At 44.7% G+C, this 25,718-nt stretch overlaps 1 protein-coding gene across 1 annotated transcript in view; it reads right to left on the bottom strand.

Moving 5' to 3' along the window:
- Positions 1–873: 873 nt before the first annotated feature.
- LOC149443080 (uncharacterized) overlaps positions 874–25,718 on the bottom strand; it is a 63,624-nt gene continuing 38,779 nt past the window's right edge. Inside the window, exons 3-4 of the mRNA XM_089655934.1 lie at positions 1,254–1,351; positions 874–1,164 (exon numbers count right to left, since the gene is read on the bottom strand). Of these exons, the coding sequence (XP_089512060.1) occupies positions 874–1,164; positions 1,254–1,351 (389 nt within the window). The remainder of the gene's footprint in view (positions 1,165–1,253; positions 1,352–25,718) is intronic.

A 25,718-nucleotide genomic window follows, 5' to 3' on the forward strand; every position in this document is an offset into this window, starting at 1 on the left:
ATGTATAATATATAAGGGGGGATGTGATCACCATGTATAATACATAAGGGGGGGATATGATCTCCATGTATAATACATAAGGGGGGATATGATCTCCGTGTATAATACATAAGGGGGGGATATGATCTCCATGTATAATACATAAGGGGGGGATTGCTGTAGGAAAGTCCTGGATTCTTTCTTGGATACACAGAATATAACTGGATATAACATTTATAGGGAAAGTTGATCCAGGGAATATCCGATTGCCTCTCGGGGGATCAGGAAGGAATTTTTTCCCCTGCAGGAGCAGATTACATCGTGCTTTGCTGGGTTTTTTCCTTCTGGTGGATCAGCTGTGGGTGTTGGATTATAACTTTTATTTTTAATGGTACAACTAGATGGATGTCTTTTTTCAGCCAGACTAACTATGTAACTATGTAGGTCCCACACCGCTGCCTCCCATCTCCTGAGACTGCACTCAGTGACTTGGGTCTGAGACACTACAGACATATCCCTCCACCCGGCACAGCCAGCAGATAACAGAGAAGGTCCCCTGGAAGAGAAATCCAGGAATACAGGACGGGGAACACAGCTCAGGAAAGTGACCAGGGGATTACAGGCTGATATCACCCAGTCCCCGCCCTACTCTGGACCAATCAGTGAGCAGTATGGGTGGAGGAATGGATTTAGTGTTCATGACCCACCTGTGCTGATCTCTGTAGGAGTGTCCTCCTCTATAAATGTCCCCGTTATTCCATCCTGCTCCATAGACTGCTGATCATCCCTCACATACGCCTCTTCTTCTTCTGCTTTCACCTCAAATTCTATATCGATTGGATCTCCACTCTAAATCAAGGAAATGAGAGAAAATATCATCTGTAAAATATAAGGTCACATAAAATATCCACACATTGTCTCTATGAATCCATGTTCTAGATGCTCCATCCCACCAACCTTGCAATGGGGAGGGATGGTGTGACCTTCCTGTGTGGAATCCCGGGAATACAGAGGACGGCGACATCTCTCTGGTGGGTTCCTGTAGCTGGATGACTCCACCATGGTGTCCTGGTATAGATCTTTGTGTTCTTTTAGAAGCTCTGACTCCTCCATCACCCCATCCTCATCCTCCTCCTCTTTTATCTCTTCTTTAACTTCAACTTTAGGATCTCTCAGGTTTCCACTCTGAATATATAATAAAAATGCCATCAATGGTAACAATGCAGATAATGTACAGATCCTAATGATACTATCAGTGATTGTTCCTCATCTACCTGATGATGGTGAGGGATGGTGTGACCTTCCTGTGTGGAATCCCGGGAATACAGAGGACGGGGACATCTCTCTGGTGGGTTCCCATGACTGGATCCATCTGTAGGAAACACACACACTGACTGAATCCATTGTTTCTATGTGTTTATCAGATGATGGGGGATCTAGGTGGATCCTCCGTACTGCTCTCTCCTTTACAATAAAGTCTCCTCTTACCCGGTGATGTGAGGGGCGGCTGATTGTCCATCATGACGTCCTTGTAGAGATCCTTGTGTCCTTCTAAATACTCCCACTCCTCCATGGAGAAATAGACAGTGACACCCTGACACCTTATAGGAACCTGACACACACAATGATACAGTCACCATCCAGACACATCCCTTGTCTGTTACTGGAGAATGTCCCAGAATTCCCGGCACCGCTCACCTCTCCTGTCAGCTGATGGACCATCATGGTGGTCAGTTCCAGAATCTTCTGCTCTTTCTCCCTCTCAGGTATCAGAGAATGAGATGGAGGCACCATGGTGAGGCTCTGGGTTCTGCTCCATCCTCCTGAGATTGGCTCCCCACTAGACTTCTTCTTTACAACATAATCCTACAGATCAGGAGAAAAATAAAACAATATCAACCACCTGACATCATCTAAATGTGTGCAAAAATAAAATGGTCTATTGACCAGAATAGACAAGAGTGATGTCATGTGACCTCCCAGAATCCTCCTCACCTCTCCGGTCAGGTCTGTGTTTTATTAATAGAGATGAGAGTGGTCATGTGACCTCCCAGAATCCTCCTCACCTCTCCGGTCAGGTCTGTGTTTTATTAATAGAAATATAAGTGATGTCATGTGACCTCCCAGAATCCTCCTCACCTCTCCGGTCAGGTCTGTGTTTTATTAATAGAGATGAGAGTGATGTCATGTGACCTCCCAGAATCCTCCTCACCTCTCTGGTCAGGTCCGTGTATTATAGAGATGAGAGTGATGTCATGTGACCTCCCAGAATCCTCCTCACCTCTCCGGTCAGGTCCGTGTATTATAGAGATGAGAGTGATGTCATGTGACCTCCCAGAATCCTCCTCACCTCTCCGGTCAGCAGGTAGATGATCTCCAGGGTGAGGTTTAGTATCTTCTCAGTCATGTGACTCCGGTCCTCCTCCATCCTCATTGGTGCCATCATGTGATCTATACAGGTCTCCTTGTAGACGGATAACTTTGGGAAATGAAAGTAAGAATGATTTGGATGGTATTGGTCACACAATAATAGGATGTGGATGTGAGGGGGGAATAGGAGGGTTGCTGGACATTGAAGAACTACTCCCCCCATGGGAAGACATTTTGTTTGGACTGTTTAGTGTTTACTACAATTTTGAGGTCCGGGGCCCCTTTTCTCTGTTGGGTTTGTTTGGTCTCTGAACTGGTTTTGATGAGTATTAGATCTGCAGACAAGGAATGATAAATCTGATCCTTCCTATGACTAGTTTGCTCTGAGGCAGTGCTGTGAGGTCAATGTCGGCTCATCATGCAGGGATGGTCACTTTACATCACCCGACGCCCGGGACATGTAGTTCTGGGGGCCGGGCAAGTATTGTGTTTAATCTTTATCCCTGCTGAGGGCAAGCCGCAGGGCTCTCCTTTCAGATGCCAGCCTCTGCCACCCTGTGTGTGTGAACCTCTCCTGTACCTACTATGCTTCCCCGGCTCTGCTTGCCCATCTGTGGGCCCGGGTCAGTGATGACGGAGGGTAGAGGGGGCGGAGGAGAGCAGACAAGTTCACTCCCTTCTTCTCCTGACCCAGAAGTGATGTTATGACAGATTTCCCGACCATCGAGGCCGGCAAAGAATGTAATGCGGTGCGATGTGCTCTACATTACATCCAATGGAGTACAGGGGAGACATTGGGGGTCTTTTAGACCCTGGATGTCTCAATAAAGAGAACCTCTCATCAAAAATCATCTCATAGAGGACTTTGTCCCCTTAAGTAAAAATTTTTTTTTTTTATTGTAAACAATTAAAGTTACACCCAAGTACATAACTCCTCCCCTTAAAAAATGTTGAGGCTCCCCACCCCCACATATATGCACACCCAAACATAAGAGCACACGCTGGAGCGCCTACACGTGATAACATTGATTGTGATACACGTTACATATCGCCGGTCACACCAGAATGAGAGGATAATTCTAGGAGCAAACCTCCTCCGTACTCTATACTGATGACCTAGAAGGGGCTATAAATGTGTCACCTATAGATAATACCGGGGACTAAAGGTTGTCACCATTTCAGCACACACAACTTAAGGTTTGACATGTTGGATATCTATTTACTCGCTGCAACCTCGGCTTTTATATTTTTACACATAAATGGGTCATTTATTGCTTTTTTGTGCCCTGAAATTAACTTGGGTGTTTTTCTTGCTGAAATTTGGCATTTCCTAGACTTTGTGATATTTTGTGACATAAAAAAATAGAACTGCCGCTATTTTCTCTAAAGTCTCTACTTTCAGAAAATCAATATTTTGGGGGTTTTGTGTCATCTTTAGGGCTAAAATTATTTTTTAAATGTGCAAAAAATGCAAAAACAGCTCGGAGTGAAAGGGAGAAAGGATAAGCCGGACACTCCCCTTTCCTGAGGATCAGCCAATCGGTTCTCATTACACTGCAAGGTCTCTCCCCTCCCTGCTAGTCCCGGTGCGGTGCTGGAGACAGGCGGGGGAGGGGAGGAGGAGATAAACAGCGCAATGTTACACATATTACACATTTAAGTTGCTATAAAGCCCCTTTCATTTTTTTGTTTACAAACGATTTTATTTTTCAGAGAGTAGACTGAAAATAACAGTACAGCGTCAAACAATGTGTACAGTATTAACAAGGCACACTTGAATCGTACAATTCAGAAAGGCACATCATATAGAAAGGGTAAAAAAGAAGAGAAAGGAAAGGAGAATAGATCCTAAGTACATGAGAAATATAAAGGAAAAGTAGACTGAATGATATGTGTGAACAGGACACGTCAATCAACCTTCAAATGGAATGCCACTATTCATGTAGTAAATGTCTCTGAACCTTCCATGATTCCCATTTTCTATCAGACAAGTGCATCTTGTCCAGTAAGTTATAATGAATTCTCTCCATGAGATCACAGCATCTACTCTATGTAACACAGAGGCCAATGGTACCGTGATAGATTCCCAATGTAGGGCGATAGCCCACAAAGTAGAAATACAAATAGTATGTATCAATGTCATAACATTATCAGGAACCCCCGGGATACGAGCTCCCAATAGGAAGACTGTATAGTCAGACGTACTGGAACACCCACCAGTGAAGTCACCAACTCAGATATCCTGCGCCACACCAAGGATAAAGTTGGGCAAGCCCACAACATATGTACCAAAGTACCGGTGAGGCCGCAGCCCCGGAAACATAACGGGGACGTTTGTGGGTACAAAATGTGTAGCCTTGACGGGTATAATACCATCTGGTTAATACCTTGAGGGCCGTCTCATGGACAGAAAGAGATGGAGAGCTCTTACATATGTTATCCACCATGGAATCCCAATCCTCATCCGAAAAGGTGATACCACTATCCTCCTCCCATTTGTGTCTCTATAAAGGAGGTGAGGGAGAGAGACTGACCAGGAATTGGTGATACAGATCAGAGATAAGACCTTTGCCCCTGGGAGAGTCACGGCTGATACGTTCAGAAATCGGAGATGAAGGTGTAAGGCCAAAATGTGAGTTAAAAAAATGTTTAATCTGTCGATAACGATGATATTCACGAAGCGGAACATCAGAAAGTCCGCACATCATATCAAAGGGAATATAAGATCCTCCACTTTGACAGTCAGACAACCTAATAAAGGATCTATCGTACCACCAACGAAATGCCCGAGGAGAAGAAAATGCTGTACTAAAGTTAGGGTCACCAAAAAACGATACACCCGGGAAACAGAAGAGACCAGATTTCATTGAAGTTTCCATCGAGACCAAAGTGTCAATGAATGGCCACAACAGAGTTAGAAAAAGTGAACGATTGAGGGAGGATTTTGGATCATAAAATACCCGGTAAATAAAATGGGCGTATAGATTGAGATTCAAATCTAACCCCCGGGATCTGGGAGTTAACAGTCGCCCATTGTGATAATTGTGAAAAACACACTGAAAGGTAATAGAGCCAAAAATTGGGAAGACCGAGGCCCCCCGTCCGTTGTGACCGGTACAAAACCGATGAGGTAAAACGTGGACGTTTATTACACCAAATAAATTGTTAATCAGCCGCTGAAAGCGATCCAGAAACATTTCCGAGACGGAGACTGGAAGTGATGTAAATAGATAAAGTACTTTAGGCAGAATATTCATTGTGACTGCCGTGACTCTACCCAGGAAGGAGATGGGGTACCCATGGCAAACCTTCAGTAGAGTAGAGAGGCCACACATGGGGGGTAATTAGCAGCAAACATATCTGAGTATCTGGGAGTGAGGTTGATACCTAAATAGGAAATCCGATCCGTGGCCCAACGAAATGGAAAAGAGCTACAGAGAGAGGCACTCAGGGAATCAGGAACATTGATGGCATAACCACTGATTTAATGACATGAACAGACCTGACACTACAGCAAAGTCGTTCAATACCGGCATAGATTAGGCAATGATACTAACGGGTTGGTGAGGAAAAGCATGACATCATCAGCATACATACAGATTCTGAAAGGTGAAACCAATAAAGGGTAACCAGAGATGTCCGAATGTGATCTGATTGCAATCACCAAAGGTCCCAACACCAGTGCACACAATAGGGATGACAGAGGACAACCATGACGGGTACCTCTACCCAATGTAACAAAGTCAGAGTTACAGCCGGGAAGTCTGATCCTTGTTATGGGAGAGTCATAGAGGGCGAGTATACCAGATAAACACTCATCACTGACACCCATTCTCTGCACCCAGGAAAACAAGGCCAAAGGACACCAACGAAGGCCTTATTAGTGTCCAAACTCAGTAACAAAACTTCTCTGGAGTGCAAATTGGGGTCCTGACTAATGTGTAATGTAAGGAGAATGTTGTCACTGATAAATCTGTCCGGGATAAAACCTGATTGGTCTGGAGACACCAAAGCCCCTTTCATTCTTTAACCCCCCCGGACATTCCTAAAAGAGCCTCAGATTTATATACATTTTCTGTTACAAAGGAATGTTTCCTTCCTCCTGAGCAGCAATGTAAGGGGCTCTATGCTCCATACTCCTGACCCCGGCACTCCATCATTGTGTTGGCTGCATAGTGTAATGATTGCCCATTGGCTGCCTGTGTAGTGTCATCATTGCCCTTTGTAGGCCATGTATGGTCAGGATGGTCCTTGTCTTGTCTATTTATTGTCAGTGCTGTTTGTTTAGAGGACCATATTACTAGAATTTATCTCCACAATGAGGAGAATGTTCCGGCCCCAGAAGTGGGGGAATGTTCTGCCCCTGAAGGGGTTCATCTGGGTTCCCACACTATATATGTGTGTATCATCATCTGCTGGAGATAAAAGACGTCACAGTGACTATGGAGGAAGAGGACAGACGTGACTGTGGAGGAAGAGGACGGACGTGACTGTGGAGGAAGAGGACGGACGTGAGTGTGGAGGAAGAGGACGGGCGTGAGTGTGGAGGAAGAGGACGGGCGTGACTGTGGAGGAAGAGGACGGGCGTGACTGTGGAGGAAGAGGACGGGCGTGACTGTGGAGGAAGAGGACGGGCGTGACTGTGGAGGAAGAGGACGGGCGTGACGGTGGAGGAAAAGGACGGACGTGACTGTGGAGGAAGAGGACGGACGTGACTGTGGAGGAAGAGGACGGACGTGTCTGTGGAGGAAGAGGATGGACGTGACTGTGGAGGAAGAGGACCGACGTGACTGTGGAGGAAGAGGACCGACGTGACTGTGGAGGAAGAGGACCGACGTGACTGTGGAGGAAGAGGACCGACGTGACGGAGGTTAAATAGGAAAAAAACATCTTATTACCTCCTCTGCTGTCACGTCCAGCAACGTCTCTGATATGCTTCCTGTCTGTGCCTGACATCACTTCCTGTCTGTACCTGACATCACTTCCTGTCTGCATTCCATAGAGACTTCCTGTGTGAGTATAGGTGAGATCAGCACCTTGTGGAGTTCAGAGGAACTGCAGCCCCGAGATCCATCCCATAATCCCCCTTCCTGTATAATATGTACCTTACAGGGATACTACGGGAGATGAAACATTACTGAATAAAGGAAGAAGAAATAAATGTAACTCTTATGTAACCAACTGTTCAACAAACATCTCTTATTACATATAGAAAAGTCTTACAAACACAGAACACAAAATACAAATGTATAGCTAATGAGAGCGATCCCGCCAAACCTGATCCTTCTGGGGGGGACAATGCAAAAATATATATCAATCCACTCATAATGACATCATCTTCTGGGAGTGTCTGAAGATCCGTCCATTTCATACACATTTCATTGTCTCAGCAGATCTCCTGCAGCCTATTAGCACCCATTTCCCTCTCTATGTCTCAGCAGATCTCCTGCAGCCTATTAGCTCCCATTTCCCTATCTATGTCTCAGCGGATCTCCTGCAGCCTATTAGCTCCCATTTCCCTATCTATGTCTCAGCGGATCTCCTGCAGCCTATTAGCGCCCATTTCCCTCTCTATGTCTCGGCGGATCTCCTGCAGCCTATTAGCACCCATTTCCCTCTCTATGTCACATATTACAACAAGCAGCCACAAAGGTAAATGTAAAATAAAAGCAGAGAGGGAGAGAAGGCTGATAAAGCAGCTCATCGATGAGAGGTACATAAGAACATACAATGTCAATACAAAACAGTGACATGGCCATCAATCACAAACGATCGGAGCAGACAGATCGGTGTCATAGGTGTCCCGTGGGTCCTGAACTGCCTCCAGCGCAGGGACAGTAGCAGGGTGTAAAGCAGGTAGGTACTCCAACTTTCTCATTTCTGCTCTGACCTTCATCAGTGCCGGTAACATGGGGGACATAGAAGACAGCCAATGCATGGGAATGGTTCTCCTGGCTGCCCTCAGAATGGAGGTGGAAAGTTTCCTCGCACATTTAGAGAGACCCGAAAAGGTAGACCCAACAGAAAGTAAATGGGCTCAAAAGGGACAGGAGCCAGGAAAAGTAACCACAATGGGGTAAGGACCTCCTCCAAAAGGGCGCAATGGACCGGCAATCCCAAAAAATGTGGAAAAGAGTGTCAGTTTCCGTCACACAACACCAGCAAACAGAAGAAACATTCGGGTTACTATCATGGAGAACCTCAGGGGTCCAATACCAAAACATGGGGGTCTTAGAAGGATTTTCTGTATACATTACACACACAGAAGATTTAGAAGAGGCCTCCCAAATCCTACTCCATTGATCCAACCCAATATCACATTGAAGGAAACGGGACCATTTACACATATAAAGGGGAGAACCAATAGAAAAAGGGCGACATCTACAAGCAATGTATACGTAGCGGAAATGATGTCCCGGTGGTGTGGGCCTTGGATGCAGATATGCTCTAAAGGGGTAGGTCATTCAAGAGTCAGAGAAGAGGCTTTGGGGGCAAAAATGTGTTGTATCTGTAGATAAAATACTGATGGGGTGGAATGCGAGCAGCTTTTTGAATGTCGGAAGGATTTAAGGTTGTGAATTACGGGATTGACCAAATGTTTCAATTGGAATAGATAAACCTCAGCCCAAGGATGGACTCGACCAATGGCCAGACTATCTGGGAGACTTGGATTAAAAATGATGTTGGTCAAGAGGGAACACTTAGAGCCTAGGATGAATCTAACCCTACACCTCCTCCATATAGACAACTTAAACTGCATGGGTCCTAATATGAGAGGAGAGGTAGTGCGGGCTGTGACAAAATAAGTCCCCCTCATTCCCTCTTTACACCAAGTCACGGCCAGACATGCACGCCTCGGTTAGCTAGTCGCTGTGGGCGTGTGCATGTGGGTGGGATCTGTGACAGCCTCTGATGACTCCTCTGTCATCCAATACAGATGATGGACCTCTGATGTCTTCCTTGTCCTACGATGAAGCTGATGGACCTCTGATGTCTCCCCTGTCCTCTGATAGAGTTGAGGGACCTCTGATGACTCCCCTGTCCTCCAATAAAGCTGATGGAACTCTGATGTCTCCCTTGTCCTACGATGAAGCTGATGGACCTCTGATGTCTCCCCTGTCCTCTGATGAAGCTGATAGACCTTTGATTTCTCCTCTGTCCTCTGATGAAGCTAATGGACCTCTGATGTCTCCCCTGTCTCCAATGAGGCTGATGGACCTCTGATGTCTGCCTATCCTCTGATGAAGCTGATGGACCTCTGATAACTCCCCTGCCCTCTGATAAAGCTGATGAACCTCTGATGTCTCCCTTGTTCTACAATGAAGCTGATGGACATTTTGATGTCTCCCCTGTTCTCAGATGAAGCTGATGGACTTCTGATGTCTCTCCTGTCATCTGATGAAGCTGATGGACTTCTGACATCTCCCCATCCTCTGATATCCACCAGTCAATGTTCACTGAAGGAAGAGGGATCCAGGAGCGAACATTCACTAAAGGAAGGGGAGATCCTGGAGCGAATGCTCACTCCAGGAGGGAGAAATCCAGGAGTGAACGTTCACCATGGGAAGTGGAAATCCAGGAGTAAATGTTCAATGAAAGAAGGGGAGATCCAGGAGAGAATGTTCACTAATCTCCCACCCCTCTAACTGGCATCATCCCCTGTGCCGATCCTAGGTGTGCCTGGAGGAGAGCAGAAGGATGACTCTGTTGTGTCAGACTTCTCCCTTCTAACCGCCGACACCACAAGCCCAATAGGCAAACACTGCGCCCAACTGATGCTTCATAGCTACTTTCCAAGGTAGAGCTATTCCCTCCCACACCATGCAATATAGAGGCCTGAATAACTTCAGTCTCTTGGTAACAGGATGAATGTTGGGGTCTTCAGCGAGACACTTTCATTGGTGCACTTACACTCCTATGGTAAAGTATCATTGTAATCCCCTGGCAGGATTTGTATAGCAAAGCAAACACTGTGTCTGTATAGCAGGACCATCTACACAACCCAGTGCCTGGTGAGTATGGGAGAAGTGTCATGTCTCTGTGTGCCGTGTTCCTGTCATCTGCCAGGGGGCAAAATCCCTCTCACCAGATCCTGGGACTAAGGCCCAAACCATGGTCCTGGAAATGACCGGCTCCTGTGGTCACCTCACGATGAGCCCTTCACACTGTCGGTGTAGGCACTGTACTGTAGGCCACATCTCTCAGGTTGGATGTTCCCTGACTGATGCAAATACCTAAACATGGAGTGAACTGACCCTGAGCACTTCTCTGCCAGGTCCAGACTGTCTCCTGCCACATGCAGACTGCCTCCCCTCAGGAAAAACAAGATGGAGTCCTTCACTCTGCTCTCACTAAGCATGCTGGTCTCTGTAGTTCCATCCCTCATATCAGCCTATCAGGCCATTTCTGTTCAGGACTGCATATTCCACAATGCTTTGCAGCTGCACCTCCTGCTTGAGAAAGTCCCTGTCATTGGCTCCTTTAATACCTCTTCTGATTGGCTCTCTCTGTATTACAGTCTGAGAGGAGAAGGGAGGGGCTGAAATCCCTGACTGCCTTGTGTGTATCCAGTGCCAGTGTCAGATTTCACAGGAGATGCCAGTCAGCAGGTTACAGCAGTCACAGATAGGAGTCATTTCCTCCCTACACAAGGATCTACAGTCCATACACACCCAGCACAAGGCCGGGGCCACACTACAAGACGCTTCTCGGGGCTGCAGTTCCTCTGAGCTCCACAAGGTGGGGATCTCACTTCTACCCACACAGGAAGTCTCTATGGAAGACAGACAAGAAGTGATGTCAGGTACAGACAAGAAGTGATGTCAGGTACAGGCAGGAAGTGATGTCAGGTACAGGCAGGAAGTTCTGGGTGAGAGCTGAGTTGGGAGGAAGCAGAGAGGAGACGTTGCTGAAAGTGGCAGCAGAGGAGGTAATAAGATGTTATTTCCTATTTACACCCAGTAACCCCCCATCATGTCCGTCCTCTTCCTCCATAATAATGTCCATCCTCTTCCTCCATAGTCATGTCCGTCCTCTTCCTCCATAGTCATGTCTGGCCTCTTCCTGCATAGTCACGTCCATCCTCTTCCTTCATAGTCACGTCCGTCCTCTTCCTTCATAGTCACGTCTGGCCTCTTCCTCCATAGTCATGTCTGGCCTCTTCCTCCATAGTCATGTCCGTCCTCCATAGTCACTGTGACGTCTTTTATCTCCAGCAGATGATAATACACACATATATAGTGTGGGAACCCAGATTAACCCCTTCCGGGGCCGGAACATTCTCCTCATTGTGGAGAGGTGTCACCTTCTCACCTCATCAGTCTATACTAACGGATTATACCACTTTTATAAGTGGCGGGGAATGGAGAATCCTATGACATCACACTGACCTCGCAGTTCCTCCTCCCAATGTCCTTCCAACCAGAGTCAGAGAATCCTATGACATCACACTGACCTCACAGCTCCTCCTCCCAATGTCCCTCCATCCAGAGTCAGAGAATCCTATGACATCGCACTGACCTCACAGCTCCTCCTCCCAATGTCCCTCCATCCAGAGTCAGAGAATCCTATGACATCACACTGACCTCACAGCTCCTCCTCCCAATGTCCCTCCATCCAGTCAGGGAATCCTATGACATCACACTGACCTCACAGCTCCTCCTCCCAATGTCCCTCCATCTGGCATTTTTCTGTTGCTCTTAGGATGTGGGGCCCCTTGGTATCCTCACATGTAAAGTGGGACTGTTGGTCCTGCGTTGTATGTAATGACATCAGAATGCTGCAACAAGCCTATACCCTGCGTAGTGTGGGGGTCCTGTGGGGGGAATTATACCTCAGCCTGAAGTGGGGCTTTAATAAAATGGAGACCTGAATGGAGAGGTGAGGAGGATTCTGGGAATATCATTTGATGTGACTATTTGTGTTCAGATGTAGAGTTTTCCTCCTGTGAAGTCTGGAGATCATATGACATCACATTGCCTCCACCTCCCTCCCTGATAGAAGAGAGAAAGAAGAAGAAGATTCTAGAAGTCACCAGAGAGATCACTGAGCTGCTGACAGGAGAGGTGAGCGGTGCCGGGAATTCTGGGACATTCTCCAGTAACAGACAAGGGATGTGTCTGGATGGTGACTGTATCATTGTGTGTGTCAGGTTCCTATAAGGTGTCAGGGTGTCACTGTCTATTTCTCCATGGAGGAGTGGGAGTATTTAGAAGGACACAAGGATCTCTACAAGGACGTCATGATGGACAATCAGCCGCCCCTCACATCACCGGGTAAGAGGAGACTTTATTGTAAAGGAGAGAGCAGTACGGAGGATCCACCTAGATCCCCCATCATCTGATAAACACATAGAAACAATGGATTCAGTCAGTGTGTGTGTTTCCTACAGATGGATCCAGTCATGGGAACCCACCAGAGAGATGTCCCCGTCCTCTGTATTCCCGGGATTCCACACAGGAAGGTCACACCATCCCTCACCATTACAAGGTTGGTGGGATGGAGCATCTAGAACATGGACTTGTAAAGATGATGTGTGGATTTTTATGTGACCTTACATTTTACAGATGATATTTTCTCTCATTTCCTTGATTTAGAGTGGAGATCCAATCGATATAGAATTTGAGGTGAAAGCAGAAGAAGAAGAGGCGTATGTGAGGGATGATCAGCAGTCTATGGAGGAGGATGGAATAACGGGGACATTTATAGAGGAGGACACTCCTACAGAGATCAGCACAGGTGGGTCATGAACACTAAATCCATTCCTCCACCCATACTGCTCACTGATTGGTCCAGAGTAGGGCGGGGACTGGGTGATATCAGCCTGTAATCCCCTGGTCACTTTCCTGAGCTGTGTTCCCCGTCCTGTATTCCTGGATTTCTCTCGGATAATCTTCCTTCTCTGTGCTGCAGACACAATTTATGTATCTAGACTGGATTTATGGAGGTTCTGGGGTTCAGCTGGCAGCAAAATGTGCATTTTCACCATAGACATTGCTCTACTTAGGCCCATGAGACATGTGATTTGGGTATTCTTCCCCATGTCCGGGTCTAGTAAGATCTCTAACAGAACATTTCTCCCAGGGTTCCTTGCTCTGTGGTCTGCTGGCTGTGCCGGGTGGAGGGATATGTCTGTAGTGTCTCAGACCCAAGTCACTGAGTGCAGTCTCAGGAGATGGGAGAGAAGCAACCTTTTAAGGACCTTTAATTACTTAATAACAATATTATGAGTCCTGACCATTACACTGTATAATTTATATTGTACATTACATACTCCTGACCCCTGCACTATGTACTCTTGTACATTACATACTCCTGACCCCTGCACTATATGCTCTATGTTGTACATTACATACTCCTGACCCCTGCACTATATACGCTATGTTGTACATTACATACTCCTGACCCCTGCACTATATACTCCATGTTGTACATTACATACTCCTGACCCCTGCACTATATACTCTGTTGTACATTACATCCTCCTGACCCCTGCACTATATACTTTGTTGTACATTACATACTCCTGACCCCTGCACTATATACTCTATGTTGTACATTACATACTCCTGATCCCTGCACTATGTACTCTGTTGTACATTACATACTCCTGACCCCTGCACTATATACTCTATGTTGTACATTACATCCTCCTGACCTCTGCACTATGTACTCTATGTTGTACATTACATATTCCTGACCCCTGCACTATATACTCTGTTGTACATTATATACTCCTGACCCCTGCACTGTATACTCTATGTTGTACATTCCATACTCCTGACCCCTGCACTATATACTCTATGTTGTACATTACATACTCCTGACCCCTGCACTATATACTCCATGTTGTACATTACATACTCCTGACCCCTGCACTATATACTCCATGTTGTACATTACATACTCCTGACCCCTGCACTATATACTCTATGTTGTACATTACATACTCCTGACCCCTGCACTATATACTCTGTTGTACATTATATACTCCTGACCCCTGCACTATATACTCTAAAGTGGATATAAAAAGTCTACACACCCCTGTTAAAATGTCAGGTTTCTGTGATGTAAAAAAATGAGACAAGGATAACTCATTTCCAAACTTTTCCACCTTTAATGTGACCTATAAACTGTACAACTGAATTGAAAAACAAACTGAAATCTTTTAAGGGGAAGTCAACAAAAAATGCTAAAATAATGTGGTTGCATAAGTGTGCACACCCTCTTATAATTGGGGGATGTAGCTGTGTTCAGAATGAAGCAATCACATTCACAATCATGTTAAATAGGAGTCAGTACACACCCGCCATCATTTAAAGTGCCTCTGATTAACCCTAAATAAAGTTCAGCTGTTCTAGTCGGTCTTTTCTGACATTTTCTTAGTCGCATCCTACAGCAAAAGCCATGGTCTGCAGAGAGCTTCCAAAGCATCAGAGGGTGTCAGGGCAGGGATTTGGAATGGATAGGTAGGCCTAGTGGCAGGGTAACGCACTGACTGATGACAACCACCACCAACAGACCGAAGTCCCTCAGGGAGTGGAGTCTAAGTCCCAGGCTGCCCTTCACCGGGGCCCCTGATGGTGGGGATGGACTTGACACAGCCAGGAACCAGGTCGCAGCCCCCGAGATACCCCGGCTGCGGTAATGGCCACCGCCAATGGCGTGTAGCTGGTAGGAATGACAATAGCGTAGTCAGTCAGGCCGGGTCGACAACAACAGGACAAAACGGTACAGAACAGTAGATGAAAATCACAGGTCATGGGCCGGGTTCAGCAACGGAAGGTCAGATCAAAGGAAAACACAGAGAATGGTCTAGTCACAAGCCGAGTCAGATTCCAGGAGAGTCACGAGAGTATACACAGAGCTGTAGCGACACAAAGACACAAGACACAAGTGCAAAGAGCATGTGCGGATCACAGGCTTATATGTGCTCAGCCACACCCCTCTGGGGGATGGACCTCAGAGAACTGAAGGCATAAAAGACTCCCACCATGCTCTGCAGAAACCCAAGATGGACAGTCTCTGGGAAAAGGTAGGACCTTGACAGAGGGATCTCATTGTTAAAAGGTATCAGTCAGGAGAAGGGTACAAAAGAACTTCCAAGGCATTAGATATACAGTTATGTTCAAAATACTAGCAGTCAGACATCACTAACCGGATCAATCACTGTTTTTGGTGGAAATGATACTTCTACATGGCAAATAATTTCCTAGCAGGTGTAGTAGAGTCATAGAAATCCAACAGACCCAACAGTCATGACATGCATGCTGCTGATTCTGTGTCATTGAAAGGGGCGTGTTCAAAATAATAGCCGTGTGGAGTTCTATTAGTGAGGTCATTCATTCTTTGAAAAACAGGTGGCAATTATTGCCCTTATTTAAGGAAGGAAGGCAGCAAATGTTGGACATGCTGGTTACAGTGCATTTCTCTCTGAAATTCTGAGGAAAATGGGTCGTTCCAGACATTGTTCAGAAGAACAGCATACCTTGATTAAAAAGTTGATAGGAGAGGGGAAAACATATAAAGAAGTGCAGAAAATGATCGGCTGCTCAGCTAAAATGATGGCAAATGCTTTAAAATGGCAACCAAAACCTGAAAGACGTGGAAGAAAGCGAAAAACTACCATTGGAATGGATAGAAGAATAGCCAAAATGGGGCGGACTCAGCCAACAATCAGCTCCAGGAAGATGAAAGAAGGTGTGACGTTCCCTGTGAGGACTCAGCCAGCAATCAGCTCCAGGAAGATGAAAGAAGGTGTGACGTTCCCTGTGAGGACTGTTACAATTAGAAGACGCCGATGTGAAGCCAAGCTATCTGCAAGAAGTCCCCGCAAAGTCCCACTGTTGGGAAAAAGACGTGCTGAAGAGGTTACAATCTGCCAAAGAGCACATTGACCGGCCTAAAGAGAAATGACGCAACATTTTGTGGATTGATGGAAGTAAGATTGTTCTTTTTGGGTCTAGTGGGCGGAGACAGTTTGTCAGACGACCCCCAAACACTGAATTCAAGCCACAGTACACTGTGAAGACCGTGAAGCATGGTGGTGCAAGCATCATGATATGGGAATGTTTCTCATACTACGGTGTTGGGCCTATTTATCGCATACCAGGGATCATGGATCAGTTTGAATACATCAGAATACTTGAAGAGGTCATGCTGCCTTATGCTGAAGAGGAAATGCCCTTGAAATGGGTGTTCCAACAAGACAACGACCTCAAACACACCAGTAAACGTGCAACATCTTGGTTCCAGACCAACAAGATGGACGTTATGGAGTGGCCAGCCCAATCCCCGGATCTTCATCCAATAGAAAACTTGTGGGGTGACATCAAAAATGCCGTTTCTGAGGCAAAACCAAGAAATAGAGAAGAACTGTGGAATGTGGTCCAATCATCCTGGGCTGGAATACCTGATCACAGGGGCCAGAAGTTGGGGGACTCCATGCAACACAGATGTACAGCAGTTCTCAGAAACAGTGCGACTACAACCAAATATTCATGAAGTCATTCAAAGGAAAGCAAAATCTTCAAACATTTCTCAGTTTATATAGTGAATGTTTGAGTTTGTAAAGAAGAATACAAACACTGCCATTTTTTTTGAACCGTCTAATATTCAGTTTTCTTCCATTTTTTTAGAGGAACAACACAAATTTGATATATTTTTCTTCATGTTGTGATTTGGAATAGAATGTGTCGTGTTCCCAATGCATTTGTGTGGATGGAAATAAAAGGATTAGAAGGATTTTCAGCTTTATTCACTTTTTTCAACACACTGCTATTATTTTGAACATAACTGTACCATAGAACACAGTGAAGACAGTCATCATCAAGTGGAGAAAATATGGTGCAGCAGTGACATCACCGACAGTGACATCACCAACAGTGTCATCGCCAACAGTGACATCACCAACAGTGACATCACCAACAGTGACCTCACCAAGAACTGGACGTCCCTCCAAAATGGATGAAAAGATGAGAAGAACACTGGTCTGGGAGGCGGCTAAGAGGCCTACAGCAACATGAAAGGAGCTGCAGGAATATGTGGCAAGTCCTGGCTGTGTGGTCCATGTGACAACAATCTCCGTGTTCTTCATATGTCTGGTCTATGGGGTAGAGTGGAAGACGGAAGACTTTTCTTAGGAAGAAAACCATCCAAGCCCGGCTACATTCTACAAAAACACATCTGAAGTCTCCCAGAAGCATGTGGGGAGATGTGTTCTGGTCTGATGAAACCAAGGTTGGACTCTTTGGCCTTAATTCAAAAAAAATATGTTTGGCACAAAAACAACACTGCACATCACCAGAAGAACACCATACCCACTGTGAAGCATGGTGGTGGCAGCATCATGCTATGGGGATGTTTTTCTTCAGCTGGAACTGGGGCCTTAGTCAAGGTAGAGGGAATTATGAACAGTTCCAAATACCAGTAGATATCGGCACAAAACCTTCCGGCTTCTGCTAGAAAGCTGAACAAAGAGGAGCTTCACCTTTCAGCATGACAACCACCCAAAGCATCCATCCAAATCCACAAAGGAATGGCTTCACCAGAAGAAGATGGAAGATTTGGAATGGCCCAGCCAGAGCCCAGACCTGAATCCGATGGACAATCTGTGGGGTGATCTGAAGAGGGCTGTGCGCAGGAGATGACACGCAATCTGACAGATTTGGAGCGTTTTTACAAGAAAGATCGGGCAAATATTGCCCGATGGAAAAGGTGGAAAACTCTTCTGAAATTATTTATTTTTGTCTCATTTTTTTACATTACAGAAATCTGACATTTTAACAGGGGTGTGCAGACTTTTTATATCCACTGTATGTAGTACATTACATACTCCTGACCCCTGCACTATATATTCTATGTTGTACATTACATACTCCTGACCCCTGCACTATATACTCTATGTTGTACATTACATACTCCTGACCCCTGCACTATATACTCTATGTTGTACATTATATACTCCTGACCCCTGCACTATATACTCTGTGTTGTACATTACATACTCCTGACCCCTGCACTATATACTCTATGTTGTACATTATATACTCCTGACCCCTGCACTATATACTCTATGTTGTACATTACATACTCCTGACCCCTGCACTATATACTCTATGTTGTACATTACATAGTCCTGACCCCTGCACTATATACTCTATGTTGTACATTACATCCTCCTGACCCCTGCACTATATACTCTATGCTTTACATTACATACTCCTGACCTCTGCACTATATACTCTATGTTGTACATTACATACTCCTGACCCCTGCACTATATACTCTATGTTGTACATTACATACCCCTGACCCCTGCACTATATACTCTATGTTGTACATTCCATAGTCCTGACTTCTGCTCTCCCCCCTCCCCCCACTGCTATATAAACACATAATATGGATTCTCTTTTGTTACACCCATTTCCTCCCAGCTGTACATTTTATATCGGATGATGTGATTGGAGCACAGACTTTTACATGGTGATAATAATGTGATAACATCCTCCAACTTTGGACCCTTAAACAGAAAGTGATAATGAGGGAGGAGTCAATACCCCAATGATGGTGGTCTTCAGGATCAGTCCAGTCTTCATCTTGGTTGTTCTCCCCCCATCCTCACTCCCTGACCTCTGGTGGGGCTCAGCCCCGCTGTTCTTCATGACTAAATCATGGAGTAAATAAGGAAGTGCAGTACTTCTTGTGTTGGGAAGATGGCGATGAGTGATAGAGGGGGTGGGGACCCTCGTCCTATAATCCCCTCATCACTGTCCCTCCTATAAAAGACAGTTCTGGTTGTTTCCTCACTCTCTGACTAAGGTCCATGAATAAAGAAATGACCTGGTAGGAGATCAGAGGAGCCATTTCCTAGTTCCCTTGAGGGTGGAATTGTAAGCTCCTCAGAGACCAAGCTGCCTGATGTGGGCGGAGTCCTGGTTTGGAGGAACCAATCAGCTCCTGTCTAGTAATCCTCTTTGTCTTTGTATTTTAGTCCATGGCCGGGAGATGAGGAAAACCTCCGAGGATTGTCTCACTTTGTCTCCAGACTGGAAAGTAGAAGATGAGGACATCACACAGTATAGTCCAGGAGAAAACCCGGCTCCCTCCAATGTCCATCCGGCACCACCCAGTGTAGATGGACCATCGGATTCCTCGTTTCCTGAGGAACCTCAGACTGTGCAGGACCGGGCCGGCCTTCCAACAGGGAAGAGCTTCTCCTGTCCTGAGTGTGGGAAATGTTTTTCAGAGAAGTCCAATCTTCATAAACATCAGATATCTCACATGGGGGAAAAGCCACATTCCTGTCCTGAGTGTGGGAAATGTTTTTCACAGAAGTCCCATCTTTACAGACATGAGAGATCTCACACAGGGGAGAAGCCACATTACTGTCCTGAGTGCAGGAAATGTTTTTCACAGAAGTCCCATCTTTACACACATCAGAGATATCACACGGGGGAGAAGCCGTATTCCTGTTCTGAGTGTGGAAAATGCTTTTCAGAGAAGTCCAATCTTCATAAACATCAGAGATCTCACACAGGGGAGAAGCCGTATGCCTGTTCTGAGTGTGGAAAATGTTTTTCAGTGAAGTCTAGTCTTTACAGACATCAGAGATCTCACACCGAAGAAAAGCCGTATTCTTGTCCTGAGTGTGGGAAATGTTTTTCAGTGAAGTCCAGTCTTTACACACATCAGAGATCTCACACTGGGGAAAAGCCATATTCCTGTCTTGAGTGCGGGAAATGTTTTTCAGTGAAGTCCAATCTTTACACACATCAGAGATATCATACGGGGGAGAAGCGGTATTCCTGTTCTGAGTGTGGAAAATGCTTTTTAGAGAAGTCCAATCTTCATAAACATCAGAGATCTCACACGGGGGAGAAGCCGTATTCCTGTCCTGAGTGTGGGAAATGTTTTTTAGATAAGTCCAGTCTTTACACACATCAGAGATCTCACACTGAAGAAAAGCCACATTCTTGTCCTGAGTGCGGGAAATGTTTTTCAGTGAAGTCCAGTCTTTACACACATCAGAGATCTCACACAGGGGAGAAGCCATATTCCTGTCTTGAGTGTGGGAAATGTTTTTCAGTGAAGTCCAATCTTTACACACATCAAAGATCTCACACAGGGGAGAAGCCGTATTCCTGTCCTAAGTGTGGGAAATGTTTTTCACAGAAGTCCAGTCTTTACACACATCAGAGATCTCACACGAGGGAGAAGCCACTTTCCTGTCCTGAGTGAGGGAAATGTTCATCATTGAAGTCCTGTCTTCCTGTACATCAGGGGTCCCACACAACCCTGGAGGTGTATTGGTGCCTTGAGTGCGGGAAATGTCTGCTAGATGAATGTTGCTGGACATCCCAGCTCTCATGTAGGGAAGAAGCACACCCTGATGTACATCTCAGATACAGGTACACAATGATGACAAATCACAGCTTGAACTATCTTGCTTTGCATGTAATGAGTCTATCTCATATATTAGTTTCACCTTTTAAGTTGCTGAACTGAAATAAATGAACTTTTGCACCATATTCTCATTTTTCCAGTTTCACCTGTATAACTCATGGCTGATCTTCATCATGGAAGGAACAGTTCATAAGGAGATCAGAGGCCCCCAAAGACATGGATGAAGTGTGGGACCGGGTTGGCCATTGATGGCAGGAGAAGAATAAAAATAGAGTCCTGCCCTGTGATTGGCTGAGTACATTTTGTGGTGGGAGATTTCACAAACACTTGGAGGTCTATGGAGAACAATGTTGAACGGATGTGACCGGCATTCTCCAGAATAGATTTAATAGGAAATACATTCTCTACCTTTAATGGCTTGCTGGATGTTCATCAGAAAAGGTGTCCCTGGAAATGATTCTGAAAATTTGTAGCTATGTTCATGTAGTATGTCTGTTATTGCTGACCATCTCCTGTAGTATGTATGCAGTCTCTGACAGTCTCCTGTAGTATGTATGCAGTCTCTGACCGTCTCCTGTAGTATGTCTGCAGTCTCTGACCGTCTCCTGTAGTATGTCTGCAGTCTCTGACCATCTCCTGTACTATGTCTGCAGTCTCTGACCGTCTCCTGTAGTATGTCTGCAGTCTCTGACCATCTCCTGTAGTATGTCTGCAGTCTCTGACCGTCCCAGCCTACAAGAAAAGGCTGGAGAGTTGGGTCTCAGCTACAGGGGACTTACTAAAGAACAGCTGGTCCGAATACTGGAGGAAGCTGGCCAACAGGAGTTGGGCACTGACATGGGTCAGGCACCACCCGGTGAGGATGTACCAGAGCTACCTGGGAAATCCAGTAAGAGCCCATGGGTTATCTGGTGCTAGAGATGGCCATTCTGGGGGAGGGTGCCACTACAGAAAGGAAACTTGCAGTCACTGAAAAGACACAAAAGAGACACACAGAGTGGGAGGCTACAAAGAACAGAGAAGCCACCTTTGTGTCTGTCCCTGTGGTAAGGGAAACCACAAGAATCTTCAGGATGGACTTTAAGCCCTACCAAGAACATACTGGAGATGTGGATTGTAGTGACTTTTGGGGGACTGTTTATTAAGAAAAATAATATTATCCCAAAATTGGGAATCCCAGCTGACTGTCAGGGGTTAACATTTTAGGGTGAATTTCAAGGGATATTTCAAGAGGTTACCACACACACACAATGAGTGGAAGAGACTTGTTCAAGACACAATATTACTATTTGAATTTCTACAGGTGATCAAACAAGAGTACCAGAAAAGACAATGGTGGGATCTGATTCTTTTTCTAAGACCTTGCAAAGTGTCATCTAAACAAGTACCATTGTCTATGGGAAGCCAGGAGACTTCACCTGCAGGGAACTTAATTATAGAGTCAAACACCACTATTTGGACTTCTGCAGGTGAACATATACAAGGTCTGGAAGTGACAATAGGGGAACCAAACCTGATTGTCTGAAAGCTCACACAAAACCTTGGAAAGTGTGATGAACAAACCGTGAAATGTGACAATATGCTATTGAACTGAGGTTTTAACTCCAGGCCAGTCTATTTACCTTAATTACTCAACAGTGGATAAGGTTCTCCGTCACATTCCCATGAACTGTACATTCAGCCCAAGGTAAAATCTGGGTCAGCTAAGATACAAAGAAAAATGTGGTTTATATCAATGGGATCTTATAAAGGGTATGTTTCCACACACCAAAATATATTCAACAAAGTTGGGTATTGCATACCACTCAATTAAGTGTGAAATGATAAAGAATAGGATGATTTATGAATTGGTGTCAATTGTACATTTCCAAAGAAATCAGCTATCTCAAAACAGCTTAAATATCAGGGAAATGAGAAACTGAATGTACATATATCTTTCTATGATCCTTATCCAAGAATTAGTATTGAAATCAACTATACTTGAATAGGACATATATATTTGATACCTAAAGACATTTTGGTTTCAATCAAAGCATGAGTCATTAAAACACAAATTTCCTTGGATGCCTGACTGTCCCCAGTGGACAGGTGAGGAATATCTCTAGGTACGCACACTTCTCGACCGGCCAATCAACAAGCCAGTTGGGAGGGTCCCTTGAAACAAAGGATTGTATGGTATAAAAAGGCCGTACACCTCATACTCAAGCTGAAAATCTGACACACTTAAAAATCTGAAAACAATCTTCTAAACTTCTTCTATGATACTTCTGATCTAGACTTTTATCGACACGTCTATGACTATACTGAGCTACTTCTTCTGATCTACTTTCCTTATATAATATCTACACTCTACTCTAAACACTACAATCAAGACTGCACTATCTCTTACTTGCTACCTGCGGCCATTTTGCTGAAGGAGTCCAGCTGCCATTTTGTCTTGAGGACCATTTGAAGGCCCAACTGCATCCCACTGGGGAGTCCTCAAAATCAAGGTTCTAGGAGTGGTGAGACTGCTAGGATATTGTATTTTATTTGATATTTCCAATTTTCCAAAGACTTATAGCATTTGTATTGTGTGTTTAGGAATATTAAGATTATATACATAATTATCACTAAAAAGTATTTGGTTTGGTATTGAGTGTATATATTTCATATTTCACTGATCGGTAGTTTTGTTGTAGTGCAATTTATCAGAGATACTTTTCTTTTTTCTCTATGGCCACGAGAAATTTTAAATAATTGCTGAAGCACTATAAGGTTACAACTTATACCTAAATTAGATTTTTCCTCTATTTACTATTATCTATGGATCATATAGAATTAGCCTGTCATATTTTTATTGTATGTACAAGTATACATTTATCACCAGTCTTTTGCGTTTGTATTAATATATATATATAAATTTTGTACATAAATAAATGTATTTATCAAAAGGCAATTTTTGTTTCTATGGTACGAAATCATACTGGCTAAAAGGACTCAAGGTATATTATTAAGTGGTGATCAAATTATTAAGGTGTCCAAATTATTGGTTCATTAAATATTTGCCGTATTTTAACGGCTGGAGGCATTGCGATATTTTGTTTAAGGGAGAGGACACCACCCTACGTATTTAGAATAAATTCTTACATAAATCACCACAGGACAAATTTGGAGGCACTGCTGAGAGCCAAAGAAATCGTACCATAATACAAAACGCACTGGTGATTATACCATTGTCAAAAACATATTTTGTATAAAAATGGCATCCAGTAACCACGGATCCACCTCTTCCAAGCATAGCAAGGAAAAGGTAGCTGTCCAGAATGTTGAGGAGGAAACTCCTAAGAGAGCTAGAAAATCCTGCGATGCTTTGCAAAGGTATACAGAATGTACGGTAATAGATTATCTAGGATTAGATTTAGGGGATAACATTGAGGAATTAGTAGCAGAAGAGAAAAAGCAAGCTATGAGCACCTCTGAGGACCTGTTTAACGAAGAAGGTCGGTTTGTCAGGTTTTTTTTGCATTTGCTGAAGCAGAAAATAATAAAAGCCGTGACAGACTTCTAGAAGCCTGGCCCATGTTATGGTTTATGAGCAGTGAAGCTGCCCAGCAAACGCCAGCTTTAAGGGAGGACCTGTCAGAAGCCCGCCACCTTTTGAAAGACAGAGATCAGGAAATTGAGTCCTTGAGGGAGAAGCTTGACCATACATGTGTTCGTCTCAACGAATCCAAGGAGCATCAAGCTAGATTGGTCAAAGACATTCAATGTGCTCAAGGCTTATATGAGGAAAGTTTTCAGGAATTAAAACAATTTAAAAAGAGATATCAGGATTTAAAACAAGAAGTAGAGTTCTTTAGATCAGGAAGGATATCTCCTGTTGAAATTAATGTTCATCCAGGGGATAAGAATGACCAATCAGAAGTTGCTTTTGTAAGGGCTGAGCAAAAAACACTGGAGGAGCAGATTGTCAGGTTAACTGCCCAAATAAATTCTAGAGTCCAGAACCGGACCTACCCAGTTAAGCAGGAGGCTGATGAACGGGAATACCCATATCACAGTGAAGTACCTGATAGTGAGACAGAGACGGAATATAGGTCGCCCCCTAGGCTCCAAAGATATACCCCAGAGTGTGCAGAAGAAGAGTATGAGGGTTCATATAGGCAGGAAGGGAAGTCCCGGGGGTCATTCAGAAGATATGACACCCCAAAGGTCATTCAATTTTTGAAAGACACCATTCCTATTTTCACCAAGAAAGGGTCCCTGGAAATTACTGAACATATGAAAACATATGAACAAGCGTTAGAAATTCTAGGCATTAGGGATGACCACACCAAAATTGAATTATTGCCATGGGTGTTTGAAGAAAAATACCGGCAATTCTTTGATACCTTGAAGGCCTTTTCCAATCAGTCCTGGAGAGAGGTAAAACATAGGTGCCACATGGAATTTGGGCCTTATAGAACTGTTACCTCTGCCAAGGCTGCGGCCTACAATTTAAAGTGTGGTCCTCACCAAAGCCCTGCAGAATTTCTGGCCGTCCTCATAAATGCATATATCCTGGCTGAGAAGGATCCCAATCCTGACCAGCCAGAATTCAAGACTCTATTTTATGAAGCATTACCTGCTTACATAAAATTGGGACTTGCTCAGGATTACAGAAAGGGACGCTCTCTTGATTGGCTGGTGAAAGAGAGTGACTATCTGTTCTCAATCCAACAGTCCAGTGAGGGCGGGATAAAAAGAGAGCACAAGAATAGTCCCAAGATAGTGGCAGCCACTACCGTTTCCCCTCCAAATCTAAATTTGCAGGCGGAGAAGAAATCGTATGCGGAAGTAGTCCGTGGGAGTTAACCCAATGGTTCCCCTAGATTTGCACCTCAAACCCAGCAAGTAAAGGAGGCCCCTAGCTTTGCCCCTCAAACCCAGTGGGTGAGGAAGGATAGACAAAAGCCAGGGAACTATGGTAGTGGAAGTGAAAAGAA

Source organism: Staurois parvus, unplaced genomic scaffold (genome assembly GCF_062004578.1).
Source record: "Staurois parvus isolate SC_StPar_1 unplaced genomic scaffold, SC_StPar_1.0 ptg000877l, whole genome shotgun sequence".
NCBI lineage: Eukaryota > Metazoa > Chordata > Amphibia > Anura > Ranidae > Staurois > Staurois parvus.